Below are 20562 nucleotides of genomic sequence, written 5' to 3'. Positions count from 1 at the left end.
AATTTATACTTATCTGATTAATTTAAATTTAAATATTAGAGTAAAATGCACGGATAGTTCCTGTGGTTTGGTGAAATTTCACCTTTAGTCCCCAACTTTTCAAAATTACACTCTTAGTCCCTGTGGTTTGACAAGTTTTACTCGGATAGTCCCCAAAGCGGATGGAGGTTAGTTTTTCTGGTTAAGTGGGTGTGAAATGACAAGGACTATCCGAGTAACAACTTGTCAAACCACAGGGACTATCCGAGTACAACTTGTCAAACCACAAGGACTATCCGAGTAACCTTCATCCGCTTTAGGGACTATCCGAGTAACAACTTGTCAAACCACAGGGCTAAGAGTGTAATTCTGAAAAGTTGAGGACTAAAGGTGAAATTTCACCAAACCATAGGGACTATCCGTGCATTTTACTCTAAATATTATTTTGTAGCTATAAGTTTATCTATTTGGCTAATTGTTTATCTGTTTGGCTAATTGCTATATGCCTAAACTGGACATTTCAACATTTTTTTAGAACTAATAAATTAAGACCGCTATTATTTAAATAAAACTTGGGTTATTAAATGTATGTTCACATGACACAAAATTTTGTTTGGATATCAAAAACGCATCTTAAAAATATTGTTTTCTAATTGTTAAATCTTCGTTATTAACTATTTGATTTTTTATTTACTTAACCCGTGTAATACACGGGGTTATAACCTAGTTGTTAAATAAATAAAATCTTCAAAAAAAATGCAACAATTGTTCATAAACCATCAGCAAACTAATTGTATATGCAACAATAAACTAGGGTTGTAATCGAGCCGAGCTAGGTTGGACTCGAGCTCGGACTCGAACTTAAACGAGCCAGCTCGGCTCGGCTCGTTTATTTTTTCGAGTTTAAAAGTCGAGTTCGGCTCGTAAAAACTTTGAGCCCAATCGAGCCGACTCATTAATTTTCTTTTTTATTAAATTTGTTTACAAATATTGATAACATAAAAAAATTAACACATTTCTAAATAATATATACACACAAACACACATACAATGTTGTATCAGTTCTGTTAAACATAAGGGAAAACATGTAAATAATACCTGTTACAGCAGACAGGCCAGCAGAGAATCCAGTCAGAGATGCAGCCATTGAGTTTGACATACTTGTCAGGATGATCTGGTTCCTCCTTAGGGTGTAAAGTTATGATGGTGATGAAACCGAGACTAGGGAAGAATCGGTTGGGAGAGAGAGCCGAGAATAGATGTTATGAGGGTTGTAATTGTGTAACTTGTCTAACCCTTAAACTCTCTAATAATCTCCTTATATATACACCCAAAAGGAAACCCAATTAGTTAATAAGGGTAATATGGTCCATCAACAATTACCAACTAATTATTAATAGGTTATTATTATATTTTGATCTAATATAATATAAATGATTATAATGGCTAAAAGATTAAATATTATATTAATAATATATTTAATCTCACATTCTCCCACTAACTGAGTAATCATTTATCATGAGTATTAGATGAGCCTGGCCAGGAGTTAACACTCATTTTAGCCTTAAACCAAGAACTATAGCAAAGAAATACAGCCGTTGAATCATCATTCGACTCAGGACCCCCATTAATCATACTATAGCCTCAATTTAAAACCTAATAGTTATGATCAAAATACTTATAAGCCCTTTAGCGTCTGATTTGTATTTATATTTGTCTATATGTCTTTACACCGGCAGAACATATGTTAGAGACATACAAAATCAAACTGAGGAAATTTTATTAATTAAAACATAAGCTAGTACAATATGCCATTAAATAAGGTCTTTAGTAAGTCCCATATTCGATACATGTTCTTCGAAAACTTTAGGTGCGAGACCTTTAGTCATCGGATCCGCAAGCATATCTTTAGTACTAATATACTCAATACAAAGATTATTTTCCTCAACTCGTTCACGTACGAACAAATATTTTATATCGAGATATAAACCAGCTCCAGTCGAACTGTTACTGTTCGAGAAACTAACGGCAGCTGAGTTATCATAGTAAAACTTCAATGGTCTAGAAATGGAATTAACGATTTTGAGTCCAGTGATCAGATTTCTAAGCAACATTCCATGACAGGTTGCGTTGTAAACAGCAATGTATTCTGCCATCATTGTGAAAGTTTTAGTTAACTGTTGTTTATGACTCTTCCATGAGATAGGTCTGCCTGCTAACATAAAGATGTAGCCCGAAGTGGATTTCTTGTCATCTTTGCATTTGGCAAAGTCAGAATCAGAATAACCTACCACTTCTAAGTGATCACTTCTTCTATAAGTCAGTTTATAGTCTTTCATCCCTTGCAGATATCTAAGGACCTTCTTAGCTGTTTTCCAGTGATCTAGACCAGGATTAGTCTGATAACGGCCTAGCATTCCAGCAAGATAAGCGATATCTGGGCGAGTACAGACTTGAGCATACATCAGGCTCCCGACTACTGACGCGTAAGGTACCTGGCTCATTTGCTCCTTTCAACCTCTGTTGTCGGACACTAGAATGAACCGAAAACATCTCCCTTAACTACTGGAGCAACTGAGGGTTTGCACTGTTGCATGTTGTAACGTGTAAGGACACGATCTATGTAAGTCTTTTGAGACAATCCTAAGATCCCTTTATGTCTATCTCGGTGAATTTCGATGCCAATGGCGTAAGAAGCATCTCCGAGATCCTTCATGTAGAAGTTATGCGAGAGTAACCGCTTCGACTCATGCCACATGTCTAAACTATTACTTGCCAATAGAATATCATCTACGTAAAGGACAAGTTTAGTAAAGTTACTCCCACTCATCTTGAGGTAGGTGCATTGATCCACTTGATTCTTCATAAAACCTTGCCTCTTCATGACTTCATCAAACTTGAGGTACAATTGACGTGATGCTTGTTTTAACCCGTAAATGGATTTCTTCAACTTACAGACCAGATGCTCCTGACCTTCAGGTTTAAAGCCTTCACGTTGTTTCATGTAAACATCTTCGTCTAAGTCTCCGTTAAGGAAAGCAGTTTTGACGTCCATCTGATGCAGCTCCAAATCAAAATGAGCTACTAGGGCCATAACTATCCTTAATGAATCTTTACGAGAGACAGGTGAAAACGTCTCTTGATAGTCAATTCCCTCTTTCTGAGTGTTGCCCTTTGCAACCAATCTCGCTTTGTAGCGTTCAACGTTCCCATTCGGATCCAGTTTTGTTTTGAACACCCATTTACAACTAATGTGTGTAAGTGTGTATATGTTTTAGATATATATTTTAAGCCCTTTTTACACTTTAGCCAAGTTTTAAATTTATAAAACACGATATTTACTAACACTAAACACACATATGGGCAAGTGCACCCATCGTGGACGTAGTATAGTGTTGGTACGATACCGAGGTCGTCCAAGGACACAAGAGCTTTTAGTACCGGTTTATCCTAAACTCTAATCAAATCAAAATGTTAGAAAAAGATTTTTCTAAAACTAAGAAAATAAAACTAACTAAATGCTGAAAAATAAAATAAAAATAAAAACAGATAGATAAGATGAATCACTTGGATCCGACTCGTGTGTTAGTATAACCTTTGATTATTTTCGCACTTTTGCACTTGTTTAAGAGATTATCTTAGTTATTGTAGTAGGCCCCTCTTTTGAAGGCGACGTTACCCTCAACCCAGTAGTTTGAGTCAGCAAGGATACAATCCTAAAGGGTCGGATTATTGAAAGATAATTAATTAAGTTATTAATGCAAATTATGTTAGGCCCCTCTTTTGGAGGTGACGTTACCCTCGACTAAGTAGTCTGAGTCAGCAGGGATACAGTCCTAAATAGCCGGGTTATAGTATTAATAGTAGTTAACTTATGAGGGGATCAAAGAGTTTGGACCCCCGCCATCCAATACCTTTGGGTATTGAAGGAGGTCCTACTAAATTTGACCCAGGTCCCTTGTAGGACCTCTAAAAGCTGAACAAGGGCAAGACCCTTACCAAACCGTTCCCTTAACCCCCGACCAGGTAGCCAACATACCTCCATATAGACCGTGGAGATATGAATGGTGAAAATCTTTTATTTTATATAGACAGTAAAATAATGCCAAGACACCACGGACAAACGATAAGGAAGAATCACCTTCAACATAAGAAACTAGTTATTAAAGTCATTAATACAAAACCAATTAAGAAGTGCAAAAGATTAAAAATAAAAAGTATTATACTAAACACTTGTCTTCACCAAGTGATGTAAGAGACTTAGGCAAACATGGCCTTGATTGTCAAGAACTCTTACGATCAATCTTGGATCCCGAGATGACTCACACACTCTATGATGGACAATGGATGATGGTGGTGGATGATGGTGTTGTGATGGTGGTGGGTGGTGGATGAAGTGTGAGAGAGGTGGTGTGCCAAGGGATGAGTTGCAATCGATCCAAGCACTCCTATTTATAGGCTGAACAGAAGCCTGGGCACGGCCCCGTGTCCGCTGGGCACGGCCCCGTGCCCGTCTGACACTATCTCTCCTCATTAATTGTAATTCGCAATTACAATTAATGCGCCTGCAGTACTTTGGGCACGCCCCCGTGTTCACTGGGCACGGCCCCGTGGTGAGCAATAGAAGCTTCTACAGGTTTGTCTTTTCTACTGCTTCTTGGGCACGGGGCGTGTTCAGTCTTCTGTCTTCTCTGTTTTGCTTGGGAGGATGCTGTCGAGGGGTCGGGCAGTCCACTTTTGTTCCCTTTCTTGTATTTATGTTAGATTTAGCTGTCTTTTTGCTTCTTTTGTTAGTTTGAGCTCATTTAATCCTGAAAATACAAAAGGAAGACAAAAATATACTTTTTCCAACATTAGTACTTAAAAAGGGTTAGTTTTATGCCTTATTTGATGTAATTTATATGTTGCATTTTACACACATCAACAACCTACAGGTTTGACACCGTTGGGTAATTCTACCAAATCCCAAACGTCATTTTTCTTCATGGATTCAAGCTCATCAATCATCGCTTTATTCCATTCAGAAGACTGATCACTGCTAATGGCTTCATTATAAGAGATAGGATCATTGAGCTTTCCAGCATCCATTTCAGTCAGGTAGGTAACATAATCATCCCAATTAGTAGGCCTTCTTTGCCTAGATGACCTCCTGAGTTGATTATCGGGTTCAGCGTTGTCTTGGTTTTGTGGGTTTGATGTGCCTTCGTTATGAGGTATAATGGGTTCTGGTTGTGGAGATGGAATTTATGCAGTGACTTTAGGTGCAGTTGAATGGGGTACAAGAGGAGTAAACGGAGTAATGGTAAGTGACGAGTCTCTCCCCTCGCGTCTTGTACTTCTTGCAATTCTTCGTAAGGGTTGGTACTGCTCCCACTGACCTTGAAATCCTCTAGGAACGCAGCACGCTTGGTTTCAACAATACGGGTGACATGGGAAGGACAATAGAAACGATAACCCTTCGAATGATCAGGATACCCGATAAAGAAACAGGTAACTGTTTTAGGGTCAAGTTTCCTTAGGAAAGGATTATAGAGTTTTGCTTCAGCAATGCAGCCCCATACTTTCATATATTTAAGACTCGGTTTCCTTCCTGTCCAAAGTTCATAAGGAGTTTTAGGGACAGACTTAGAAGGAACTTTATTGAGTATATGAATGGTTGCTTTTAACGCTTCAGTCCAGAGGAATAATGGTAAATTAGTGTTGGCTAACATACTGCGCACCATGTTCATAAGGGTACGATTTCTTCGTTCAGCGACACCATTCTGCTGAGGTGTACCAGGCATGGTGTATTGGTTCACAATCCCCTGGCCCTTACAAAACTCATAAAATGGACCAGGAGCTTGACCCACATCAGTATGTCTTTCATAATATTCACCGCCTCTGTCTGATCTCACAACTTTAATCTGACGATCTAATTGCTTTTCAACTTCAGCTTTATAATCTTTAAAAGTTGTAAGAGATTCAGACTTTTCCTTAATAAGATACAAGTACATGTAACGAGAATAATCATCAATGAAAGTGATAAATGAAGTATGTCCTGTTATGCCAGCGATTTGGTAAGGACCACTAATGTCAGTATGAATGAGTTCTAATAAATTAGAGCTCCTAGTGGCACCTTTCTTATTCGCTGATGTCATTTTGCCTTTAAGACATTTGACACATGTTCCAAAATCAGTGAAATCGAGAGGAGGTAAGACTTCATCCTTTACGAGACGATTTAATCGTTCTCTTGAGATGTGGCCTAAACGTTGATGCCACAACATGGATGAAGTCTCTAAGTCTCGAATTTGTTTCATCTTTGTGAGTGATTCATTAATATTATATGACAACAAAGATTTGGAAAAATTATCATCTAGTTCTAATCTATAGAGACCACCATCCAGAATGCCAGTACCATAAACAACAGAATCATAGAGAATAGAGAGTTTTCGATGACCATGAGAAACGACAAAACCGTCCATGTCTAACTTTGGTCCTGATACGAGGTTCCGAGTTACCTCAGGAACATATAAGGTATCATAAAGTTTAATACATAAACCAGTTTTCAAAAATAATTGTAATGTTCCTATGGCCTTCACTTCTAATTCCCGATCATCCCCAACTTTGAGTGTTCTTTGGTTTCTTCCCAGCTTCCGGATTGAAAGGAATCCCTGAGTAGAGTTAGTTACATGAACCATAGAACCAGAATCAAACCACCAAGAATTAGTAGGAACATTTAAATTAAAGGACTCAAGTATCATGAAAAAATCGTTACCTTTCTTAGCCAGCCACTCCTTGAAATCAGGGCATTCCTTTTGCTTATGTCATGTTTTCTTACAGAACTTGCTATAGGGTTTGCCTAAGGAGCTCTTGGAGCTGGAAGGTGCACTTGTATTAGGATTGGGCTTTTGGACTTTGGAAGCATCCTTTCTTTGATGATTGTGCTTCCGCTTCTTAGAGTTAGAGGTTGTGAAGTTAGCAACATCAGTAGTGCGATCCATCTTCATACGCTCTTCCTCCTGTACGCACATAGCGACCAGCTCACTCATCGTCCATTTGTCCTTCTGAGTGTTGTAATTGATCTTGAATGCTTCATAGGACGAAGGAAGCGAAGTGATGATGAAGTGAACAAGAAAACCATCACTGATTTCCATCTCTAGCCCTTTCAGCTTATTGGCCATGTCATGCATCATCATGATGTGCTCGCGAATGCCGCTCCTCCCATCATACTTAGTCGTCACCAGCTTGAGGATAAGAGTGCTAGCGTGTGCTTTTGATGTTCCTTTGAATTGAGCCTCCACAGAAGCCAGGTAGGTTTTAGCATCTTCAGAATCAGGAATGGCGCCTCTAATAGCATTGTGAATGGATTACTTCATGAACATGAGAGACATACGGCTACATCTAGTCCATTTTTCATGAACTATCTGATCAGCAGCAGTACTTTGAGTAGTAAGATCTGCTGGCTTATTCTCTCTAAGAGCATAATCGAAGTCTAGCCTTACACAATATAAAAAAGAAAAAGAGAATAAAAATAGAAAGATGAAGGAACAAAGTTGACACAATCCCTTTCTTTAATCCTAGTGTAAGCATGAGGGCATCCTTCCATTCAGCAAAGTTATCACCAGTCAAAGGTGGAATCCCGCAATTGGGTGCTGATAGTGGAAATAAGCATGGTTGCAAAAATCGGTCTAGACGGCCGATTAATCGGCGCCTAGGCGCTAGGCGGTCATCTACTGCCTAATTTTGAGCTAGGCGGTCAATTAATCGGTCATGGTCAAAAATCGGTCAAAATCGGTCCTGGGCGGTCAAAATCGGTCCTAGGCGGTCAAAAATCGGATTAATCGGACAATATTAGTCGGTCAAAATCGGTCCTAGGCGGTTCTAGGCGGTCCTAGGCGGTTCTAGGCGGTCCTAGGCGGTCCTAGGCGGTCAAAATTGGTCAAAATCGGTCAAAATCGAACCATACTATCTGAAACTTGAAGTATTTATGTGAATTTTGAAGTATTATTTTTATATTATTGGGTATATATATATATAATTTTCAAAAAATACATATAAAAATCCCATTCCGATTAATCCCGATTAATCCCTAGGCTGTACCTCACCGCCCGATTAGCGCCTAGCGCCTTCTACAACATTGGAAATAAGATGAGCAAGTTATGATACTAAGAAAGAAGTCCTAATGTGATCTAAGGGCATGTTATACTAAGGCAGGCATAAATAATGACCATTTTAATTATGAAGCTGTGATAATGTCTATTACTAACATCAAAATAATAGACTTAGTAAAATTCTACTTAAACGAAGACAAATCAGCTTTGGCCAGAAGTGTAACCATTTAAGTATGTGTGCAAAGTAATCGTGACAAATCAGCTTTGGCCAGAAATAAGACAATCACTTTAGTTATGCACTTGTCAAGCATGCTAAACATAAATGAATCAAATCAGCTTTGGCCAGAATTAAGACATTTCACGTTTGTAATGCATACTCAACATAGCTTTTATAATACTTGAACAATAAATAGATGTATTAAATCATCTTTGGCCAGAATTAATACATCAGAAGCTCATTCAAGTTAAGCTATTTTGGTTTTGTAAAAAATTATTTGATTCTGATTAGTTAATTAAGTGTTAACAAAACCAAGTATTTAATAGCAAACCACCTGTTAGCACGGGGTTCGGGGCGGAGCCCCAAGCTAAATTTTAGTTCACATCAAACAGCCCAAGGTAATGAGGTCTCGAGTGAGGTCTCGAGTTAGGTCTCGACTGAGTTTTGAGATCTCGAGTAAGTTATGAGGTCTCGAGTCGTAACCTTTGTCTCGAGTCGAAACCATGGTCTCGACTACTGTATTTTATGAGATCTCGAGTCGTAATGAGGTCTCGAGTCGCAACCACGGTCTCGAGTTCTGAAGATTATGGTCTCGAGTCGCAACCTTATGGTCTCGAGTCGAGACCTTTGTCTCGAGTTATAAAGATTTTAAGCCCTTATGATTTCGAGTCGAGACCTTGTGGTCTCGAGTCGAGATCTGTTGGTCTCGAGTTGTGAAGATTTAAGGACCTGATGATTTCGAGTCGAGACCTTATGGTCTCGAGTCGAGACTGATGATCTCGAGTCGTAATCTGATGGTCTCGAGACCACTGTTAACAGCTGTTTTGTGATAATAGCTGGAAACTCGAAATTTTTGGGATTGTGGGATAATGTTTCTTGTTTTAATGCTGATCTAAACTTATCAAAGATTTCGAAAATAATAACTGATTATTTCTTTAACAGTTTTCAAAAAATTTAGTAGATAAAATTCAGATCAAAATCAGTAAAAACACCCACTAATCCAAATTATATTCCAAAACTTAAGGAATTTTCGAGTTTTACTTAGAACGAAAGATGAACTCAAAAAATAAAAAAAAACATAATTCTGGGTTCCGAAATCTAAATTTTAAGACTTTTATTAACAGATTTCGGATATTAAGGTTTGCCCATTATGGTCTCGAGTCAATTTATCAAATAATTCTTTTCCGAAAACAGGGATTTCGGCAACAAGGACTCGAAACAGCCGTGACATTTAAAAGCTTTAAAATTTTCGTTTTCCAGATTTTTGATCCCATAATAATGGATACAAAAACAGAACTGATTTATCAATATATGCTCTGATACCACATGTTGTATCAGTTCTGTTAAACATAAGGGAAAACATGTAAATAATACCTGTTACAGCAGACAGGCCAGCAGAGAATCCAGTCAGAGATGCAGCCATTGAGTTCGACATACTTGTCAGGATGATCTGGTTCCTCCTTAGGGTGTAAAGTTATGATGGTGATGAAACCGAGACTAGGGAAGAATCGGTTGGGAGAGAGAGCCGAGAATAGATGTTATGAGGGTTGTAATTGTGTAACTTGTCTAACCCTTAAACTCTCTAATAATCTCCTTATATATACACCCAAGAGGAAACCCAATTAGTTAATAAGGGTAATATGGTCCATCAACAATTACCAACTAATTATTAATAGGTTATTATTATATTTTGATCTAATATAATATAAATGATTATAATGGCTAAAAGATTAAATATTATATTAATAATATATTTAATCTCACATACAAGCCATCGAGTAGAGCCACATAGCCAAGCCATCGAGCTGAGCCACGAGTCAAGCACCCCTGGCTCGATCACAAAATGGCCTGGCTCGACTCGGATCAAAAACAAAACAAGCCTTTTGCGACCGAGTCTCGAGCCACAAGCTTTTTAAAAAACCCCAACGTAAAACTAGTGATAGTCTGTAATTGATATGCTGCTATTTTCATATATTCTTTTACATTATCAGCATGCACATGTTTTATTTTCTCAGTTAAATTCAAAATCATGTAAATCTATGTCGATGTAAATCCAAATAATAGTTTATTAGAATCAACTAAGTTAAGAGCAGAGACACACTGGAAAACATTGTTAGATGAGTTTCAGATGACAATTTTCTTTTTAAGTTTTTTTCATAGCTCCAATAAACGAAATCAATTAACTAAAACAATCGAAGCAATATAAGCAAAAAGGAAAAAAGTTAAGAAAATAAAAACAATTAACATTGATCAAAACAAATTGTGAACAAATAGAGGAAAAAACCAACATAAACTGATAAGTTCAAACAAAATTTTAATATAGTGTTTAATAAACAAAAAAGTTACAATCCACAAATCTACAAAAAATGAAATAGTAAAAGTCTAGAAGAACAAAAGGTTACTAAGTTTAGGTGTAAAGGTGTCGAGTCGAGCTTGAGCTTGAGTTTGGCTTGTTTAACTTTAAGAGAACCCAGCTTATTTATATTTTTTTAAGGTTCAAACCCGGTTTGTGAGTGGTTTACTCGTTTATTGTTCATTAAGTGTTTATTTTTTATTAAACTAAAATTTGCATAGATATACTACAATATATGTATATTGTTATTACTTTTAAAAGTTATATAAATACAAATTTTATAAATAAAAAAGCTCTGCTAGGCTCGCGGACCAGGCCGATATATGAAGTTTGGGCTCGAGCTAGTTTATTAAATGAGACTCACTAAAAGTTCGAGCTTATTTAACTTTGAGTGTTTAAGATCATGTGTAGTGGGGCATTATGATAATGCCGCTTCCTTGGGGGATATGTTACATGTGGCATCAAGCTCTCCTTTCAAGATCAAGCCCCCCATTAGGCGTTTTCACAATCACGCCAACACCCATTTTCTGAAGATCACACCCCAGGGGCGGTGTACAGGGCGTTATTTTTGCCATGTGTGCACAACTTCACGCCCAATTACATTACCACTACACATAGTCTAATAAGTTGATCTCAAGTAACTAACGAGTGACTCGACTCATTTACAACCCTAGTTTGTTATACAACAATATAGGTTTCAAATTTAGAAGCTTATTCATCTAATAATTTGATTTGCAATGTGGGACCCAATTTAAGAAAATTGGGAATTTATACGGAGGAGCAGCTCGTAAACCTGCTGAGATTGTCTCGCTTAAGCCTTAAAGCTCCAAACAAGCAGAACTTAAAGAAATACAAGGCAAAGCCCGAGCTATTATTCGTATCTCATTTTGTAAACAAGCTCAAACCCAATCTTTATGTATTGAACTTGAGTTGTTATAATAAACGAGTCTATTATTCATATAAATATAATAATGTTGTCTCATATGATGGATAACTGTTAATACAAGATATGTATATAAATAAAAAAAATTAAATATTAAAAAAATAAACGAATCTGCTACGAGCCGAGCTCAGGTTGTCGTAAACTAAATGAGCTAAACTTGAGCTTGGTAAAGCTCATGCTTGTCTCATTTACACTTTTAGGTATGAGTATTAGATGACCAGAACATAGGGATGGCAATGGGTCGGGTTCGGGTCGGGTATTGGTAATCCCATACCCATACCCGGTTGTAAAACCGTGTCCCATACCCGGCCCAATACCCGTCGGGTATGTGTCGGGTAATTACCCGTCGGGTACCGGGTATACCCACGGGTATCGGGTATACCCATTAGTTTGTTAAAAGATATACATTTGGATTTCCAAATACATTTTTTACTATTATAATTATTATATAATTTTATTTATGCAACAACTATTATAAATTAAAAATGTATATTACATACATATAAGTTTTGTCATAAATTAATAATAATTTTATAATATTTATACACTTATATGTATATACTTCACAACATACAAAATATAAATACTATCATCAAATACATATGCTAAAAGAATTTTTTTATTTCACATTATGAACATACTAAAATAAATCACTCATAGATAAGGGTTAATGGAAAATAAAAATATAAATTAAAAACTTCAGGTATATGAACGGGTATATAGTTCGGGTAAACGGGTATGTGGTTTCGGGTAATCGGGTCGGGTATCACCTAATCCCATACCCGACCCATACCCGCGAAAATTTTTAAAACTAAACCCATACCCGGCCCAATACCCGTCGGGTATCGGGTATACCCGTCCCATTTGTGTCGGGTTTCGGGTATACCCGTCGGGCTCGGGTATTTTTGCCATCCCTACCGCAGAACACATTCATATTCAGCCTAATCTTAGGATCCAACTGTTGACTTTGGCTTTTAACATATTCATATCCGGCCTAATCTATACTAAGGTTAGTATCCAACTCTTGACTTTGGCTTTTAGATATTTTTAGGGGTGTTCACGATACAGTTTTAATGGTTTTTAGAATAAATTGTGAGCCGAACCGCCAGTGTTGGTTTATGATGATCATGGACCAAAATCAAATTGTCGAAAATTGAAAGTGAACCACATTACCAATGGTTTGCCTTTGGTATAGTTCATAGTTTGAGCTTCGGATAGTAATAGGATCCTAACTTGAACATGATTCATGAGAGATCTAAATGACTCCACGTTTAACAACCTAAAAGGCGGCGGGATTTTCAAGTTATTGTATGCTAATCAGATTTTCTAACATCCCATGACAACACCAGTATTTCATTATAAATCTGGACTAAAATGGATGTATTTAGTTAGCTCTACGAAGATTAATAGATGATATGACAATCATCGTTTCTTTGCAATTTTGCATAAACTCACACCAAAACTAAAACCCAAAACCAGTCCCAAAAACCAAACAAGACTCCCGGTTTCCAACTTTCCATAATCAAGGCCTCTACTAAATGTACACCGCTGCCATCTTATTTTGACACCCGGACACGTATACCACCCGCATACTTGTATATGAGTCAAATACCTGTAAGGGAATGTCAAAGTGTGTTTGGTTACACAAATATATGACAAGTATACATGTATACAAGTCGTATATATACGAACCACAAACATATATGCGAGCCTCAGTATAAATGTATATGAATCCTATACTTGCGCAACCAAACACATTTTGACATTCTCTTACTAGTATACGGCCGGTATATTTATGTATACGGGCCGTATACCGTATATTTGTATGATTTTTGGATGTATGATATACAATGATTACCTGCTTAGAAAACAATCGAATCGGGCCATGAATTTCTTGACACTCACCCAAGTAAAAAAAGCAGACAGATCATAAACAAAACTATGAACTTTGTAATCTACAAACTCCACATCAGATTTACGAATCATTTATTCATGAATCACAATGTAAAAATCATCACCTCGATAGAATCATTATTATTTCTTCGTGGATTTTCCGTCACAATCAATGACCAAATCAAATCAATACGAAGACATCAACAAATCATCCAAATACAATTTATTACAATCAAACCCACATCCACACTGCGGCGACTCCACAAAATTATCTACCCCAAATCCAGCCGACATAATTCCGACAGAGAAAGCAAGCTCATCACCATGACGACTGACCTCCACGATGTTCAACCACACCACCAGTATTTTCACATTTATGCCCTTCAGATTCTTCAACCTACCTTTCTCAATAACCCCACTAATCGTTGATTTGTATTGGAGATTATAGCCTTGAATTTTGAACGAGCAGGTTTCCGGCAAATAGGCTTTGAATTCGCCGGTGTTTTTGTTGAGCTCGTAGCCTGTGACGCCTATTGGGAGAAGACCGACGGGGAAATCGTAGGTCAATAGTTCGTCGTACGCCGTTGGTGTGTCGGAGGCGGCGGCGGCGGCGGTGATGGTGGTGGAGATTAGGAGGAGGAGGAGTGACGGAAGAAGGATTAAGGGAGTTGCCGGAGATGGTGAACCGGTGGTTCGCCGGAAAAGATGTGATCTCATCTTGATTTGGTCAACTCTTTTATGACTTTTTTTTTTGGTTAAGTTGTATTTATTGAGTTTTGCTCAGTTGCTCCTAATTTTTAGTCTTTATCGAATTTTTTTGTTTTTTAATTGATAAAAACTAAATTTAATGAGTAATCTAATGAGTTTTATCGATTAATTCTAGTTTGAAAACTAAACCTTAAACTTTTATCTGATGTACTTTTTGTTTCTTAGTGAAAACATAAAAGCTATTTTAATGTGTGTAAACTTTAACCTTTTCTAATGTGTGTAAACTTTAACCTTTTCTAAGAAAATCAAGTGTATTTGTGGGAAAAAATCACAAACAAACGAAAATAAATGTATAAAATGTATTCCCGAATCTGCCTATTCGTATGAATATATTAGATACTTAGAACTTTTTCACGTATTATGATAGAAGTTAAAACTTGTATGAAATTAACCTTCTATTAAATTTAGAAGTTTTTGAACAGTAATTGAACAGTAATTTAGGGCTATTTTAGGAATTCCAATAAAAATGACACGTTGTTTCCTTCAATACCTCCACCGCTTCATCTTTGCTTTATCCTGCAACACATTAGGGTTCAGTCTCTCATGAAATCCATCTGAAACAATACCTCAATATCTCCGACAAGTGACTGAACTACCAGATGTTCACGACAGCCACTAACCCGCGACTCTAGCGACGGTGGCGACTGATGGTGGTCTAACCGAAGATGACCTAGGGCTCCGCCGCCGGTTTGGTCAATCGGACGCGATGCGTTGGCGGTGATACAATCTTCAAGTGTTATTGAGGCGAACAAGGTAATTTACGACAAAGATTTTTAGAATGATTTATGTTTTGGTAACATTCAGTGACATCTAAATGCTATTTGAGCAGGTGATTTGATAGATTTTTAGATCGTAATTAAACTGTTATTGTTGGTTCAGATTAATTTCCAATCTTCAAGTGTTATTGAGTTTTCCCTTTCGGTTTACCTATCCATTTGAATCTGTGTTGTTGTAAACGCAGTGTTTAGATATACTGGATGTACTTTTAATTTAAAATTCTGTTAATTGTTGATATTATTAAGACAATGGAGAAGCCCTACTTTTTTTTACAGGAAAAAAGGTCATGTAGAAAGCATTCTAACACAAGTTCACCTATGAATAAGGGGGCATTAAGAGTTTAGAACTTTGGAGTGATAATCCACATCGGCCATGGAAACACCAACAATAAGGGGGCATTAAGAGTTTAGAACTTTGGAGTGATAATCCACATCGGCCATGGAAACACCAACAATCGAATGACGGAAGGATTTCGTAATGGTCAGGTTTTTTACGGAGAGGAACACAAGATTTCGGCTATTATTAGTGGCGACAGAAGGATTGGGGCGCTGCCATATCCCCTGCGTGTCTTTCTTCCGATTTACCACAGATTAGAAAGAGATCCGGCCATCGATAGCGGTAGAAGCAACAACGAGATTTCCGTTGAGCCTCAGGTAATTTTGTTCTCTTACAACCCCTAAAATTATCGCTATACATTTATGTTGTTTCAAAACTATATGATCATCGTAATATTTTCTATGTAAAAAGCAAACGAGCGGAAAATTTCAAGAAAGCAAGTTCCAGTGTTGCCATGGATGAGAATTCTGGTTGATGTTACCGTTGGTGGTTTTATTGTTAGAACATTTAATTTCACATAATTTTAATGATGTTTCAACTCAGAAATATGTGCATACTTTGGAGCACAATGTGAGAACCATGTGATGTTTGGTGCGTGTTGCTGGTGATAGTATAATGATGTTTATGCCTTTCATTTTGACATCAAATGAAATTGATGAGGTGGGTATTTGCTGAATTTTGCGTTAGATTCTTTGAAACTAAAACCGATTATTTAAATTTAATTATATATACTACATTTACTGATTTCACGAGGAGATGCAACTATGAGGTCAATATTCCAACAAATATGAGGACCTGAGGGCATGCGTTGGCAACTACGGATTTTAAAAGGTTCACTGACATAGTACAATGTCAGTCCATTTCCTTTTATGGTGAGTTTTTTTATTTAACCTGTTTAGTTTGCGAGTTCCATATGTTATCCAAATCAACCCATTAACATGAACAATGATGCTAACCTGTTATATTATGATGGCACACCAGATTCTGAAGAAAATACTCATAATATGGGATGAGCAAAAGGATTTGACAGCAATCTAACAATGGTTAGTATTTTTATATAATAGAGAAGACATCGACAAGAGAGAGAAAAACCTGCGATCATACCATAGGATGACCCTGTCCAGTCGTTCGGTTTACATGTTGGAAAACTAGGTTCGGTTTACGGATTCTTGACATGATTTAATTTTCTGACGTTTGCCTACAAAATGTTGAGGCTATGATCCGTAGGTGAGCCGTATACACAAGTTTTTCTATTGAGGCCATGATGCGTTGCTGAGCCTCAACAGTGATGGTTGCCTGAGCCATTTATCGCAAACATGTGTTACCATGGCTTGACTTAGCTTTTTTGGTAGTTTAGTTGTTGCCTTCAATATATTTCGCATCTGGTTTACATAAGTTGTAGCAATGATGTTTACCGATTTGGATTGGCGCTTGAGATGGGTTGACAAAAGCAACCGCATCTTCTTAGTTCTGAGCCTGGGCTTATTCGTATCGTATGTGTAACTCGGTACGATCAATTATAATTATATTATAATTACATTATAATAATAACCTGGTTTTAAAAAGCACGCTTGAGACGAACTTAAGCACAAGGCGCACACCCTGGGGCTTTTTCGCTTAGCGCCTGGAGTAATTACAAGAAGCGTAAAAAAGGCGCGCTTTTTTGGGATTTTTCTCGGCTTTTTTGGCCTGAGGCGCGCACCTCTCATACCTGGGGCGTTTTTATGCATCTAAATATCTAACTGTTGTACCTTGGGTTTTTTGGCTTCTACATGCCGCTAAAATCATACAAAAACCTTACTTATAGCTATATTTTAGATATTTCTATGGATAACATAATAAATAGAACTAGCCGTTTTATATAAGTTTCTAAAGATGAATTATTGACGTTGTGATGCAGCGATGAGATAAATCGCAAGGGAACAGGGAGGGTTAAAGGCCATATTGAAGAGAGGAACTTTTTTAGTAGGTGGTCATCGAAGTGTTTTTTTGAAGGTAATGAGTAAATGGTACGGTTTTTTTTCCCCCAAGTTTTGGAGTTAAAATGGTTGTGAATGAAGGTGGTGTTGTTTGGTATACCCTGTTTCTGACTGATTATAGACTTGGTCATAGATAAGAAAACGTGTGATAGTTTTATGTATTTGAATTTTGAAGGGTATCGGCTTTTGAAACACGTAACCTTTTCTTAGATTAGTATTGGCATACCTGTGTATTTTGCTTAAAGGAAAAAAATGTGGTTTTTCAGTTCATGATTCCATGTAACGTCTGCGGGTCGGTTACCTTCAAATAAATCTACTTTTGTTAAGTGTTATGAATCAAAGAGGTGGTGGTGAATTTGTTTATGAAATTATCTTGGCTATTTTCTGTTTAGATCAATTAGCCAGTTGTCTCTGCTATATCGATTATGGTAATTTGAGAAGGTGTCCTTAGACTGGTGAGTTTAGTGTTGGTGGTGAGTTTGTATCTACCAAATAATACTGCAACCCTATTTTGTAGACTGGTGAATTCTGTAACCCAACTAATCGTAGAAAACTATCCGTCGAGACAGGTTTGCAATACATTGCTAACATGTAGTCAAATTGTAAGGTAACAAGTTAGATTGAAAAGGCCACATTTGCATCTTGCCCCTTGTAAAAGGTGAAACGGCATGTTATATTTCACGACTTAGATAATTGACTGAATGATATATTAAATTTACTACAAATATCCGAATGATATTTTAAATTTACTCATTAGTTATGATATCATTCGACTTTATTAGTTATGATATCATCCAACTTTTAGCGGGTGTCGGTACTCACCGATACCGTAATAAACCAAATCAATTTCAACCGAAACTCCGCCGCAACGCGCGGGAGTGATATCACTAGTTTAATGTAAAAATATCAATCTAATTATTTAAACAAAAAACATCAAATACAAATACCCTTATCATGCAAACCGTACGAATAGGATGAAAATGTAAAAAAAACGCGGTGCCATTTTCATAATTATTTACTCGTAGAGTAATTATCAAAATTACTCTACAAATGGTCTTGTAGAGTTCGAGTCGGGGGTCTTACTAGAAACAGTCTCTCTATTCATACAGGGTAGAGGTAAGGCTGTCTACATCTTACCCTCCTCAGACCCTACCTTAACTTTGCTATTGGTATGATTTACTGAGTATGATGATGATGATGAAATGATCTTGTAGAGTAATTTTGTAGACTATCATAATTACTCTACAAATGATCTTATACGGTAATTTTGATCTTATAAGGTATTTTTGTAGAGTATCATAATTACTCTACAAATGATTTTGTAGAGTAATTTTGAATTGTATGTTGTTTGATAAACTTGCAAAGTAATCATGATAAACTTGTAGAGTAATTTTGATACACTTGTAGAGTAATTTTGATGCAGAGTAATTTTGATACACTTGTAGAGTAATTTTGATAAGAGTAAACTGCAATTTTACCCCCTGGGGTTTAGGGTGATTGGCACCCTTACCCCCCCCCCAATGAAATAACTGCAATTTTACCCCCCAACGTTAGCTGTTATGTCGCAACTTTACCCCCTGGCATCAAATTTGTTGACTGATCTGTTGACTTGGGGGTGAAATGACTATTTTACCATTTTATTTTACCTCCAAATGTTCGCTGTTATGTCGCAAGTTTACCCCCTGGCATCAAATTTGTTGACTGGTCTGTTGAGTTGGGTAAATTACTAAAATGCCCTTTCTTATTACCCCATATACTTTGTGTTACAAAGCAATATTACCCCCTGCAACTTCCAAAACATTTCCCGCCACCACCCATATTCGATTCCACCACCCATCAACGCCATTAATAAACTCACATATTGATTCAATTCAAATTGATTTAAAAGTTATAACAGAATTCTTACTTTGAACCAAACATGAATTGATTGGAGTTTTGTGTATATATACCCTCAAGGCCTCAACCATGAAGAACCTTCAGCCACAACTTAAAACCATTGCTAAAGGCCTTCTGTAATGGTTTTGTCCAGACAATTGGAATTCGAATGAATTAGAATTTTCCAAAAGGTATATCAATCCAGTGATGGTGTCCGATTTAAAATCAAAGCAACCTAACTCCAACACTAACAAAGAACCATAAACACCAATCATCCCAAACCCTAACTTACAAGTTTCAATAAACTCATACAAATCATACAAATAAAGTAAAAGAAAATTAACATACACAGTAACTCATAGAAACCTCACACAAAGAAGGGGAGCAACAAGTGGATGTCGATGTTTTTTTACACTACAGCAACCGATCAATGCAAACAACTGATCACACTGTGAATGAAATCTGCGAGCAAATGGGCTTTCGTTTTCGCAAGATTGCAAATCATCTGTATCACTCCATCCTCCCATCTCAGTTTCTTTGTTAGGATCATTCTTAGAGTGACTTGAAGAAACAATTGATGATGAGGATGAAGCATCTTCTCTGTTTGTTTTCTTAACAAACCAGTCTAGTGTCCCCTGGTTCTGTTTCATCTTTTTTGATGAATCATTTACAGTCTAAATAATCAGCCTAAACTCTAAATAATCAGCCCCGGAGCCGTTCTCCGGCGACTCCACCGGCACCGATCCTTCTAGTTGACTACATCTCCACCACTCTTCTTCTTGTACCTCCTCACCCCCATCATCACAGCCCCCCTCCCCCACGATTTAACCGCTGACCACCACCGTCTGGTGGCGGCACACCATGGCAAGTTAGAGAGTTATTGAGGGAGTCGATCGTCTCCGATGACCTCCCTGTGTTTCCGACGATGTGCGAAACCCTAGCGGCGTGGCAGTGATGGTGATGGCAGTCTGAAAATCCAGCAGTAGCGGCACCGGCCCGGTGAGTCGCCACCGACAATGAGAGCAGCGACGGCAGGGAAGTGTCCAGATGATGAGGTTCTTGTGGATCTTCAGATCTGTTACTGTGAAGATGATGAGGTTCAGATCTGTTCGCCGACGGAGGTTCTCGTGGATCTTCAGATCTGTTGGGCTTATTTTGAAGAAGAAGATGATAACTTAGCAACCCTTGTGGATCTCCAGCAGTATTTGAAGAAGATGATGATAAATAATAATAATAATAATAATAATAATAATAATAATAATAATAATAATAATAATAATAATAATAATAAATATAGGGTAGGATTACCAAAATACCCTTACCTATAAGGGTTAAGCTACCGTTGACTGACG

The 20562-nt window shown here is 37.3% G+C and overlaps 1 protein-coding gene and 1 long non-coding RNA gene across 3 annotated transcripts; one reads left to right on the top strand and one right to left on the bottom strand.

Annotated features, from left to right (window-relative positions):
* Nucleotides 1-13514: 13514 nt before the first annotated feature.
* LOC110937075 lies at nucleotides 13515-14346 on the bottom strand. The gene has a single exon (XM_022179484.1). The coding sequence runs from the start codon at nucleotides 14190-14192 to the stop codon at nucleotides 13662-13664; it is 531 nt and encodes a 176-aa protein (XP_022035176.1). The 5' UTR covers nucleotides 14193-14346; the 3' UTR covers nucleotides 13515-13661.
* Nucleotides 14347-14677: 331 nt separating this feature from the next.
* LOC110937074 lies at nucleotides 14678-17667 on the top strand. Of its 2 annotated transcripts, none has more exons than XR_004890553.1 (5): nucleotides 14678-14996; nucleotides 15296-15673; nucleotides 15768-16228; nucleotides 16338-16399; nucleotides 17257-17667. It is a non-coding gene; the product is annotated as an uncharacterized LOC110937074 (long non-coding RNA). The 2 variants fall into 2 exon arrangements; XR_002590526.2 differs by having other exon boundaries at nucleotides 14713-14996; nucleotides 15900-16228.
* Nucleotides 17668-20562: the final 2895 nt, after the last annotated feature.

This window comes from Helianthus annuus, chromosome 4 (assembly GCF_002127325.2).
Source record: "Helianthus annuus cultivar XRQ/B chromosome 4, HanXRQr2.0-SUNRISE, whole genome shotgun sequence".
NCBI classification, from domain to species: domain Eukaryota; kingdom Viridiplantae; phylum Streptophyta; class Magnoliopsida; order Asterales; family Asteraceae; genus Helianthus; species Helianthus annuus.
The sequence above is the reverse complement of the archived record's forward strand: the minus strand, read 5'-3'. Positions and strand labels throughout refer to the sequence as shown.